Raw genomic sequence first — 12,906 nt, forward strand, 5'->3', positions numbered from 1 at the left:
AGGCATGTCAAACTGCCGGCCCGCAGGCTGGATGCATCCTACTGAAACCGCGCCCACCCTATTGCCGGCAATGGGGGAAAAGTCATGATACATCACGTGACGTCGCAAATTTGACATGCCTGATCTAAACTATGAATCCCTACAGCCAACCCCTACTGGAAGCAGCAGCCACTGGGAGTGAATTTTTATCAAGCAGACTGCCAAGTTCCTTTCAATTATACTTTCAGTTATGGCATACATGACCTGCTCAGTTTCCTGGCTTTTACTTTCAGGGTTGATCACTGGATTAGTGAATCAATCAAGCCATTTTTTAAGAAAAGCCATTGCAGAATTGGATTTCCTTTGCAGGCAGGAAAAGAACTAAGAGATGGGTGAAGAGATCACGGAGCAGAGCAATAGGTTTGTACCACAGGTAAGTTCTGAACAAGTGGAACCATAAGATTGCTGGCATGGAACATGTCACTTCAGGCCAACTCCTCAATCCGTTTCAGTGCACCATATACTCCTAAACACAGCATTTATATCAGAGTATTATGGGGGGGGGGGGAGAAAGCACTTAAACTGTCCTAAGATCATTTCAAACTGAGGGAGAATGCTAAACAATTGGTGGAAGCATGCAAATGTGCTTGCAAAATGGTTAGTAGGTGATCTTTGTGCTGGGCAAAAGAGATGTATGATTTAGAAAGAAATAGATATGGTAATTCTAGAAAAGAATAATTAGATCAAACAACTAATTGAATTTAAAAGATGTTTGCATAAAATTTCCAATCTGCAAGTCTCATAAAAATCTGGATTCATGTAGAATCTACTCTGCTTATAGTCAGACATATTTAATTAACTGACCCTTAAGATGACAACTTTCTAATTTCAAGTATGTCACTATGTTTTTTCTAGTCCTTGATCTGGAAGAAGCTGGAAGTTAAAGAGGAGACATGTATTCACACTGTCAACGGGAGCAAATATCCTCAACATAAGCTAATGTCCTTTAGATAAAGCTGTTAAGACCTTGAGTAAATTCAGAGTAGCATTAATGCTCTATTGCTGTTCTTATGCCATTCTTACATACAATCACATCTGAATCCCCCCCAACCCCCCCAGATTTGGTGAAGACACTAGCTAAAGTTGATCAGATGTCTGCTCTAGACACAGAGGAAACTTTGTCAGGACCAACTTCTTTCTTTGCTTTACTAATTTTATTCAAACATTTGTTGATGGGCAGATTTAGATACGTGCTTTTTGCTAAGTGAATTTAAATTAGATAGATAGATAGTAAACAGCATTGCAGGGGACAAAGGATAAGTAGAACCACTGGCTTGCCTTTTGTTAAATGACAAATTCAAACTAAAGAAATATATTTTATGGAGGGGAGCAAGTATATATTACTATATCTTCATCCATGGCAGTACTTTGTGAGAACATACATTATATTTCTGTAAACCAGATATATTCATTCTCCAGAAATGGCAGTGAACTCTATTCCAGGATCTAAAGCATGCTGGTGCTGTGTAGAGCCAAATGTAGACTAAACATCTACCTTGTTTTAACTTTTTCTTCCATTACATTTTCTTTTTTCTTCATCCTCTTTATCCATCTTTTCTACTTACAAGAAAGTACTCTGTCACTCTTTGCCGCTCTCTGTCTCCCTCTTTAAAAAAAATAAAGCTGAAGATTACATGAAATGAAAACAAGAGTTAAATATGCCTGAGGCCTACAAGCTGTTGATCTTTAAAGGTTTATAATTCAGTGTCCAGTTAGAAACTCAATGGATATTTTGGGTACCCCTGGTGAAATTGTATATTTCAATGAATTTCTTCACTCATTGTGAGATATCCTTTTCTAGGATATACTGATATTTAATTGAACCCATTATTTGCTCAATCCATACAGTATTTTCTGTGCCAAAAGGATCACTGCAAATGATTTGTTTCCTGGGAACAAGTAGTTTGGCCAGCAATACCTAGAGTAGGTTTTTGCATAGAGTAAAAATGTATTAATTAATATAAGCCCCTGGTTGATCATTGAAACTAGATACAACGTAATGGATTAAATGCCCATTTAAAATAATAGAATATAATCCCCAGCAGAAGAAAGTATTGGCTGCCTCTGTACATTATGCAAGCCATAATATGGAGTTTGGGGATTTTGATTTAACATGATGTGTGAATCCAGCCATGGAATAAGGCTTATGCAGCAGGCAATAGTTCAAACAACCATGTCAGTGCAACGTGGGAATCCAATTTCTCACATAATTTCTCACATAATTTCTCACATAATTCCTAACATAATTATGTGGCAGTTTAGTGTGACTTGCTTTTCATCTGCAATAGTAAAACTGACCTTTGTAACAAAACGTTATACTGTATGTGATCATTTATACTTTAATAATATAATGGAACCTGTTGTCTTATAGTTCACCTGGGTCACTAATCTGACATCAAGGATTCATTCTTTGACCCTGTGCCATTTCTGATTTATCAGTCTTGGAAAGATACGCTGACATCTGCTTGTTCTAGGCTACCTCACGTTGAGATGGGCTGTATATGCTTATTTACTCACTGCTATGGGAAAAGCACTCTGTGTATGCTCGTTAATAACTTTTAAGCATCACCATCAAATGCCACATTTGGAAAAAATAATATCTGGATTATGGTAGTTATCAGATTGAGATGAGTATGCAGATAAAAGAAGGGAAGTTTAAAAACCCAGCAGAATAAAACCACATACTTTATGCTTTCTTGGCAGCCCTCAATTAAACCTGAACACTGGGAAAGATCGATGGCGACGGCTTTCGTTTGCCAGATGAATGTTGGCAACCGCTTTTAATAGCCCCTGCAACAACACGCTCGGGAGGGAGGTGGGGGGGCTGCTGAATCCGCTGTTTTCGTGTGCCCCCTCCTCCCCCCCCCTCCGAAAGCTCCCCTGCTTCAATTTCAGACTAGAGATCAATAGGATGGGGACGGCTTTTCCCCAACCGAGACTCCCGGTTGGCAAAAGGCCTATATAACCAGCAGAGAGCAGCTAAAGCTTTCCCACTGCCTGGCTTCCAGCATTAGCAGGCAGGGCCAGCCAGCCAACCAGGGGCTCCGCCAACCAGAGTCTTTGGTCTCTGCGGACAGGTCTGCCTGAGGCTGGGGTTGACCAGCCAAGGCGTTGCATTTCTTGGAGCAGGAGATGAGCGAAAGGGTCACCACCAAACCGGAGGCGGGGTCTCGGGAAGCCTTAGCTGCTGCAGCTGCCGCGGCTTAGTACTTCTACTACGCCCCCAGCGCAGAGACCCTTCGGTGACTTGCTCCCAGAGAGGCGCTGCTGCTGCTGGCTGCTGCAAGCTATCTTCTCCTATCTTCTTGAGGCTTGGCGAGATGTTCCCTCAGCCGGTCGCTGCTATGTTGCCTTCCCAGGGCCGATCTCCCATCCCGCTGCTGCTGGTCGCCTGGTTGCTGTGGGCGCAGAGCTGCTTCTCTCAGCGCCTCTTGAGTGGTGAGTAAAAATTAAAAAAAAAGGGAAGACGCATCCCATCTATTCCCGTTTGGGAGAAAAGTTCGTTCTTGGATTCCGCTCCTCCAAGAGGTCCCGTTGTAATCTCTAGGGCTGTGCTTTGTTATCCTCCCGCTTGCTTCCTGCTGCAGCTGACCAAGAGCTGTTGGCGGTCCTTTGAACAATGGCTAAAAGTTTCGAAAGAGAAAATTCTCCGGAACATCTCCCAATCCCAAGGGCATTGTGATTATTTAGTGGTAAGGTAGATGCATCTCGTGGATATCTAGAAGTAATCTGTGTCTAGTTTTGTACACCCCGGGGAGAATGAGCAGTGCCAGCTGAAAGTTTAGATGACACTATGTGAGAGAATTTGACGTTTAGATTTAGACACGAACACTGACTGCTGAGATGCTACATCTGTATCCTTCAGTCTTCTGATTTTCCAAGCACGTTTGCCTTCTCACTCCATCTACTCCCATACTACTGACTTTGAAATGTTGTTTGCTTTATCTGGCTTTTTCTGCTATTAATAGTATGTCCATTAAACATCATAATGTGTTACAGTCGCAGAGAAAAAGAAATGCTCAGAATCATATAACAGTTATGATGGAATGACTCTCTGTACTAATAAATACAACTAATAGTAATTTTGGTATAATGAAAATGTGTTTTTCTAGGTTTTGGCTTATGTTTCCAAGCAATCTATTCTAATTATTCTAATCTTCTATTTTTTTTTTGTTCCCAGAGCATCCACTAAACTTTTAATTTCAATTAATATCAACAAAAATATTCACCCTTCCTCCATCAAGGCTGTATAATGTATTCTGCAGTCATTTCCCCATCCTACTCTGCTCCTGGGGCACAAAAGTATGAAGCATCTTTTGCATATGTCTAAGGTTTCAAACTTTCAAATATGATTACAATCTTCTGATTGACCATGCGGTTGAAAAAGCTCAGGTTTTGAGAACAGCTGTCAATTAGAGTCAGTGACTCCATAAAGTATAAACAGAGAATAAGTCTTTCTTTTTACATTATGAATATTTAAAAGCAAACATACCAAAATTGATTAAATGAAGATACTTTTCTAGCCTAAAATATTCTCATATGTCCAAACCATATAATCTTTGAAGCAAACTGTATCACTATCAGAAGTTCTCTTTCAACTATTTGCTACATCGTAGTAGTAGTTATTTGTATGAAAATGGTTCACTAAAATAGAAAATGGGGAACCAATTTCAAGTTAGTCATTTTGGAATATGTATCTTTAGAGAATAATAGAGCTGGAGGGCAGTTCAGCTTATCTATTTCCTTATAGACTAAAGTCTAACATACTGTGTCTTTGTTTATAAGAAAAGAGATGTCCATATTTTCTAAGGATATTCATGAAACCATTTTTTTTCAAAGAAATCTCACTTTTTTTCCCACAAGAAGTCCACATTACACACTTGACTTACATTTTCTTTGTTATGGGCTAGAGTTCAAAATATTGTTTCCCTTAATGCTATAACTGGCCAGTTCTGGATATAGAATTGTTACAAAATAGAGCAGGCATGTTTCTGATACCAACAAAGGAGAATATTTGTAGCTCTGGGTTGAAATGAAGAGTCCTGACGATGTTACCTAGTTTGCAAGAAATGAACCAAGCTCAAAGAGCACCAAGGACCCTACATTTTTCTGAGACATTACATAATGGATTTTCTCACCCGTGTCATGCCACTGCAAATAATCATAGATGGGGAAGCTTTCTACCACGGGAGGGCCAAGAATTCACCACAGAGATACTGATCTCATTATAACTGTGATTGTGTGCTGCATTCAACTCAAAAAAAAGTTTAAATTGGGTATAGTGTGTGTAAAGTTGCAGAGTACATGGAAGTAAGTAATCTGTACCCCTCCAGTAGTTCCTTGTTGTCCCTCCTGGATTGGCTGGTACAAATTCAATATTGTGAAGTCCACAAGTATTCCATTCATGGCATATACAGTAGAAACAAATTAATGACATATGAAAGACTAGGTTGGTTAGGACAAATATGATTCACTATGTTGAAGTAATTTGTGTCACAGAAACAATGTGCTCCATTCTATCAAGGCCAGGAATGACATTTGTCTTTTGATTGTGGATTTTGTGACAAAACATGACAATTTTAAAGATGATAATGGCACCCACAAGTTGGAATAGATACCAAAATCTAATATCCAAAGGAAACACATTTTACTTTTCTATAGATACTTGTTAGTGGGGAGATAATTCTTATATATGAGGGCAAATTAGACAGTGATATCTACAGTATGTTAAGGTTTGGCAGCCTTTTAAAAGAACAGCTGGTCCCATATATGGTTCTTTTAAAGGGCTGCCAATTCTTAACATGCTGTAGATATTGCTCTCTATTTGCCCTAATTATGTTTCCTTGTTTTCTCTCACTGAAGGCATATCATGAAAGATTTCTACAATTATGAAGTACCAATGTGATTCCCTTGACTACAGAATATTCATAGCACACCTTTCTACTGTAAATTTTATGACTGTAAATATGTTCTGCGTTAATTAGATCTCCAATGAAAGGCCTGGATGATCCAGATGATGAATGATGACTAGCTGGTTGCTTTTGGCAAACTACAGTGTTGACAAATTTTCCCCTTTAGTTATGAGAATGCAGAAGCAAATATTGTCCAATATGGCCCAACCACTTTACACTGTGACAGTTTTTAATCTTCCTGTGTATTACTTTGTTATTCATGAATTATGATGGATGTATGTGTCTTACTGCATAAATGGGCACCACCATTGAGAAAGCTGTGGTATGAGTTCTGTGTGGATGAGACCCTTTCAGAGATTCAGGTCTTCAGCAGGACCTTTCCCATTTCTTTCCAAGTGAGCAGATTTATTCTGGTGATCTCATAGTGAAAGAAGTGTACAGATACACACATCTTCGTCAGAAGAAAGTGCTCCTTAAAAGATTTGTCCAGCCTTGTTAAAGATGAATAACGTTTTTCTGTCATCAACCATTATTTCACATACTGAGGTATACAGATTATATTCCCTTTTCCTATACTGAGAATACCTGCAGATTGGTATTTGAACTGACTGTGAGAAGCAAAGTACATGGCTTCCAATGCTAAGCAGTGTGCTTCAATAGGCCTGTGCAAAAGAGATCCAATCCATTTAAAATTGTTGATTCAATTTTGGAAAATCAAGTGAATTCAAAAAGCCATTATCACATAGTCCAGCTGAGGTGATTGTATTAAGATGGTTAATTCATTAGGAAAAAAGGTGGGGGCCTATGCAAATACCCATTAGGTCAACCAGTTAATCAGTAAAGATCTAATTTTATTTGATGAATTAGAAAGTTAATTTATCTTAAAATCAATTGTACTACCACCATTTTTGGATTTACTTCTTATCAGGTTGCAGGTAAAAGAAGGATAGGAAACTAGATACAAGAAAAAAAAGGGACAAGAAAAAATATCTACCCTTACACATTTTATTGGATTCTCTTAAGTATGATACATCTCAGGTGATATATAACAAACCCTTATCCATTTTATCTACTGATGTGATGGAACATTTCTGTAAGAACTAGAACTTCTGATCAACCTGCTTGTTCTGAATAAGAAAAAGTGGCATTTCAATCTAGACAGAAGTGTTGATTGGGCCATGAGCAGGAAAGAAATCTGTGGTCATGGTCACAGTGGAAAGGAAATACACTTATGGAAAAGGACTAAAGAAAACACTTTTGTCTCCAGATATCCCACAATAGCTTGAGCTAAACTTAATGCAACTGAAAGAGTAAAAGAATTTCCTGGTGATATTTCTGCTAGAAAAGTCTTGTTTCTGTGGATGATTAATAGGCAATCATAATTCATATTCCAAATCCTCTTTTGTATATGCAGACTGCTAAGTCATCATTTGTACTTGATGTAAGGATTTTTAAATATTCCACAGAACTGAGACACTAGACAATGGTGGCATTAGTTGCTTTATTATTGTATTGATCCATTAGTCTATATGTCTACCTGTAGTTATGCTGGCCCAATAAATGTGAAAGGGAAGGAACAGATCTTATTGGAGTGTAGGAGGTACAACGGTGTAGTCTTGATTCTATAAAAGCATTTCAAGAGACACAGATAATAGTACTATTGGAAGCTGATACATTGGACAAATGCACGGCAATATCCTTTGGGAGAACAAGATGATTTCAGAATTTGGAACAAGATATTGCTGATGCTTGCTGACATCCTTCTGGAGTCATTGCCATTTGATTTAGATGAATGGAGTGCTATACTGGATGAATGGAGTGCTATACTGATGTCTGGATTAGTAAATAATCAGATGAATGCCAACAAAATTCAATCCAGATTAGATGAAAGTTGATTCTGCTTTTACCTTGTAGATCCAAAACGATCTACATAGCATTCAGATTTGTTAGGGCTTTTTTTCTCATAGAACGCTTAGAACGGAGTTCCGGAACCTTTTTTGGATGGAACCTTGTAGGGTAGGCAAGGCGGGTTGTATGACATGTGTGAGTTCTGGCAACTTTTTCTTTTACAAAAAAAGCACTGTTTGTTAGATATGCTTGCTTTTGAAACTCTGTTGTGCTGCTCATGGGACAGACCTAGGAAGACAAGTTGTCATTTATATAAAAAATATTAATGATCTCTCATTAGTGTTTGGCTTTATTTGTGGTTTACAATCATGTATCTTGTTTATCATAGTCTATCAAGAAATCACTGACGGTCAGTTCTTACATGTTTGGAATACTAAACAAACACCAAGGCAAACAACATAAATTGAAACACATTTTTAATCTATGACTCTGATTTTAAGTTAAAAATTTAGAAATATACAAAACACAAAGACTAAGAGATGGATAGCATGGGGATGAGTCCTCTTACTCTGTCAACCACCTCCAGCTGTGAGTGCCCCACAGCAAAACAAGCCAATTGGCAAAGACAAGTTTTAATTCCCTTCTGTAAGACCGAAAGGATAGGAACAGTTCTCACTTCGTGTGATAAAATGTTCCACATGGACGGGGCCACAGTGTAAAGCCTCTTCTCCTTGACCCTGTCTGCTAGAATTTGTTAGCAGATGTGATCTGTAGCAGGTCTCTTCCATTGGCAGGAGTCAGTGGGCTAATTCCATTGGAAAAAGACAGCTCCTCAGATACATTTGGTTTTAGCAACTACATACCACATTTCTGTCCTATTTAGATTATAAGTATCATTTTTCTATTAGCAATCTAAATGAATTCTTCCTATTATTATTGTAAATTGTCTAGTGGCCTCAGTAGTGTTTCATCAGTAATCAGAGATAGCAGAAATAACATCAAATGTTGTTTCTTTTTATTAGGGTATGGAAGAATCATCGGAGGATGGAGCTCTAGATACTGTACCTTGTGCTTTGAAAGATATTGAACCCTTTTAAAACAGATCTATAACTGTTATTTGAAGGAAGCAGCACACAATTTCACCATGTAGGGAAGTGATTTATATATACAAAACTCAGCTGTGTTTTTAACATATTGTTTTCTCATGTCATCTTGACTTCTCTGTTTTGACTGGAGTGATTTACTTTCGTTTACTGTAGATTTATAAGCAGGTCAGAAGTTATAAGAAGTTACTTTGTAGAGGAATAAATAGTAGCACAAGCTGAGTCTATAGTTGCCCTTCCTCGTCTCTAATGTTTTCTAGATCTTTTTTTTTAAACAAATGACTGAAATAGAAGAATTGCTATTACCTTTGTTTAACAAGCTGGACATATTTGGTCTGGCAAAACATTTTTAACTAGTATTTTGCTTTTCCTGAGCTAGCTGTTTTTTCTCCTAGGGCTTTTCTACGGAAACTAAAAAAAATAAAATAAAAAAATACCCTCAATGATCTGGAAAAACATGAAATGATGCATTCCTATTTCAACTCTACTTTGCCTTTTCAACCGGTGGTACACGTACCACCTGTGGTACTTTGCCATGTGGCAGGTGGTATGTGACTACTAGCCCAGTATAGCAGGGGAGGGGAATGAGCCTAAGCAAGCCAAACCTGAGGGAGAGGGAGAGGGATAGGCAGCTGCAGGACTGTCTGGGCTCGGCAGAAGCCCCAGGAGCCGGCAGGGCTCCAGCTGATTGGCTCCAGCTGACTGGAGCTTCCGGAAGCAGCTTGGAGCTGGAGGTGAACTGAAGAAAAAAAGGGGGGAAGAGAGGAGAGGCTACAAAAGAATGTGGTTTGGGTGGGAGAAGGGAAAAAAGACAACAGGAAAGGTTTAATCCCTTTAAACAAATGTAATTAGTTTTACCTCTTTTAATTGAGTCTCTGTGGCTTTTTAGAAAGTTTTCTTTGAAGGTAAACTGGCTTAATTTAAAGCTAAAGCTTTTTGCAATTGCTGGAGCCTTTCAGTGAAGGATTGCAACATTGTGACACACCTGAGGCAGCTTAAAGAGAAAAACAACAACAACGGAGTTTGTGTTTATTTTATTTTCTTGCTTTGCACTCGATTCCTGTATCTTCAAGGGTACAGGGAAGGGATTGGAGCAGTGCATTCTTACTACACTGTGGAAGAGCTCAGAAGGGAGAGAGGAAGAAGAGCCAACCAGCTAGCTCAGGAGTCTACAAACTTAGCAACTTTAAGACCTGTGGACTTCAACTCCCAGAATTCCTCAACCAGCCATGAGGGCTGAGGAATTCTGGGAGTTGAAGTCCACAAGTCTTAAAAGTGCCAAGTTTGAAGACTCCTGAACTAGCTGGTAGTGGCGCATATTAATAAACATGGATAAATTCATCATACATTTGTCAGTGCAAAGGGAAAGTGATTCAGCAGAGGAACAGCCACCAAAGAAATTAAAGCTGGTACTTTTTTTCTTTTTTGCTACAGTTTGTAATATTTTATTAGATTATAGAATAAAATACAAAAATACCAAGGGAAATAGTAGGACACAGTGGGGAGGAAAAAGGGGAAAAAGTGAGGTGGAGAAGGGAAAAAGAACAGACTTCCCCTGTTTCAGTAGAAGGAAGCATTAACCTTGAACCTCAACTTTTTACTTTAATATAATATTATAAACTAGCCATTTCTATAACAACAAATGAATCTTATCAGTAAAACCCAACCCCCCACTTTTTTTTAAGTCATCAAGTTTTTGATACCTTGCTAAGCACTGGTGGTACTCAAATATTGTCATGTCCTAAAAGTGGTACAATCTGTGAAAAGGTTGAAAAGCCCTCCCTTAGAAGACAATAGGGTACAACAGGGTGTCAAGAAAAGAAATTTCTTCTGAAAGATGGTCCTTGTGTTTGAATATATAGCAATAGCACATAGACTTATATACTGTTCCATAGTGCTTTATCATATTTCCTTCAACAATCTGGGTCCTCACTTGGAAAGATGGAAGGCTGCATCAAGCTAAGCTGGTCAGGATCAAACTCCTGATTGTGAGCAGAATTAACCTGATAAAGGAGAATATTTGTAGCTCAGGGTTGACATGAGGGATCCTTGATGCTCTCTGAGCTTGCTTGTTTTCTTGCAGATGTTTCATTACCCAACCTAGGTGATGTCATCACTAGCACAGATGAAACATCTGTAAGAAAACAAGCAAGCTCCGAGAGTTAACCTGCAACATTGCATTCTAACCACCAGTGCTTTTTTGTAAAAGAAAAAGGTGCTGGAACTCACACATGTCATACAACCCGCCTTGCCTATCCTACAAGGTTCCATCCAAAAAAGGTGCCGGAACTCCGTTCTGAGCATTCTATGAGAAAAAAAGCCCTGCTAACCACTATGGCATTAAGGCTCATATATGTGTATCTTGATGCCTTAACTTTGTACATATACATTTAACTGAACTTTGCAAATGTATTTACAGTATTTACATATATTTCTGCACATGTGTGTAATTTTTCCCCATAGGAAGAAAAATGATCAGCAGATGTTTTCCTGGAAAAGGGAGGGCATACCAGGAAGTCCAGTGGAGGAGGACATAGTCATATGCAGTCACAATTCTTGCCGAAGTGACTCAGCCAGGATTTTCTTATCTATGACTACAGGAGAGGAGTAGATTAAGAGTTCAGTTTAGATGTGCAGTAAGTCTATCCAGAGTGGTTATTTCCCCCTCTTTCCCCTTTTTAAGTACAATCAAACAGCAATGGTAAATTGTTTTGCATTATCAAAGACAATGGACAGTTCTGCTACTACTATTCAGTTTTACCTCTAAAATAAACTTCAAAAAAGATAGCTTGAGTTTTCAGAATTTTCATAATGAGTTCCATAATCTAGTCATGACCTTTATTACTTAGTCCACCTTTTACTGTTCTGGTTCTTTCATGACATGAAGTTTACTGTATTTTACAGGTATTGTCCTGTTTTATCTCCCTTGCTCCTAAGTGCCTTATGACTATTTTCCATATTGCAGTGATGTTCTGAATCATGATTTGAAATACGGTAATACTGTTGTAAGCAGGGTATAGATTCATGCAATTACCACTAATTATTGTTTATGCTCTGTGCTTATTGTTTAAAAGACAATAGGTTAGAATGTCTTCAGCTAGCAGAAGTGTTGGATTTTAAAAAGTTGTGATGACAGAGTCAGGAAAATTTGCTGAGTGGTACATAACCCACACTGTTGCTTCTATGACATCACATAGCACAAAATGATGATAATACACTTTTCAAAAAATACAATTACTTTAAGTAACTGCTGGGCAAGGGAGAAGAGAATTAATCTTATTAGTTGCCACTTAACAACCAATATGTTAATCAAAGCCATTATTCCTTAAGGACTGTTGTTTGCTGTCAGTTTATTTTTGTTTTTCATTTTGTTTTCATTTGAGATTTTTTTTCTGCAGTGTCAATGTACATGATTGCATTTACATATTGAAGTAGGAGAGTGGAATATTAAAAACTATTCAGTAGTGAAGCAGACATAAAATGATTCATATTCAACAACTGTACAAAGGAATGGCACAATCCAGAGGACGATTTTCAATAAAGCTAATAATCTTCAACTAATAACTACACTTCTACAATATACAAGCAGAAAATAATGAGTATATATCAATCTATATAACAAGGAATTTAGAATACAGTAATAGTTATCTTCCTGCCCTGTCTGGAAACTAAAGAATGCAATAATGGGTCTCTATATATTATTTTAGCTTTGGGAGTTGTTACTTTTCCATGAATGGCTACTATGAAGCCAGACATTTTGACACTGATATCGCAGAAATTTGAAGAGAAAATAATAAAGACACTGATATATAAGCCCCTGGAAAACAATGTGATAATTATCAGAAAGCAGCATAGTTTTTATTATGAACAAATGTTGCCAGACTATCTCATTTTTTGATCAGGTAGCTTCCTGAATAGATGTAGCTTTAATATATTTTGACTTCAGCCAAATATTTGACAGAGTACCCTATGACATGCTGATTAGCTAGCTAGCTGAATGTGGC

The 12,906-nt window shown here is 38.0% G+C and overlaps 1 protein-coding gene across 1 annotated transcript in view; it reads left to right on the plus strand.

Moving 5' to 3' along the window:
- Window positions 1-3,383: 3,383 nt before the first annotated feature.
- Window positions 3,384-12,906, plus strand: part of CHODL (chondrolectin) — a gene marked incomplete at both ends in the record, with an annotated part of 28,195 nt that continues 18,672 nt past the window's right edge. Inside the window, one exon of the mRNA XM_081327651.1 lies at window positions 3,384-3,477. Within this exon, the coding sequence (XP_081183777.1) occupies window positions 3,384-3,477 (94 nt within the window). The remainder of the gene's footprint in view (window positions 3,478-12,906) is intronic.

The sequence above is a fragment of the Vipera berus genome (genome assembly GCF_964194415.1).
Source record: "Vipera berus genome assembly, chromosome: 4".
Lineage (NCBI taxonomy): Eukaryota > Metazoa > Chordata > Lepidosauria > Squamata > Viperidae > Vipera > Vipera berus.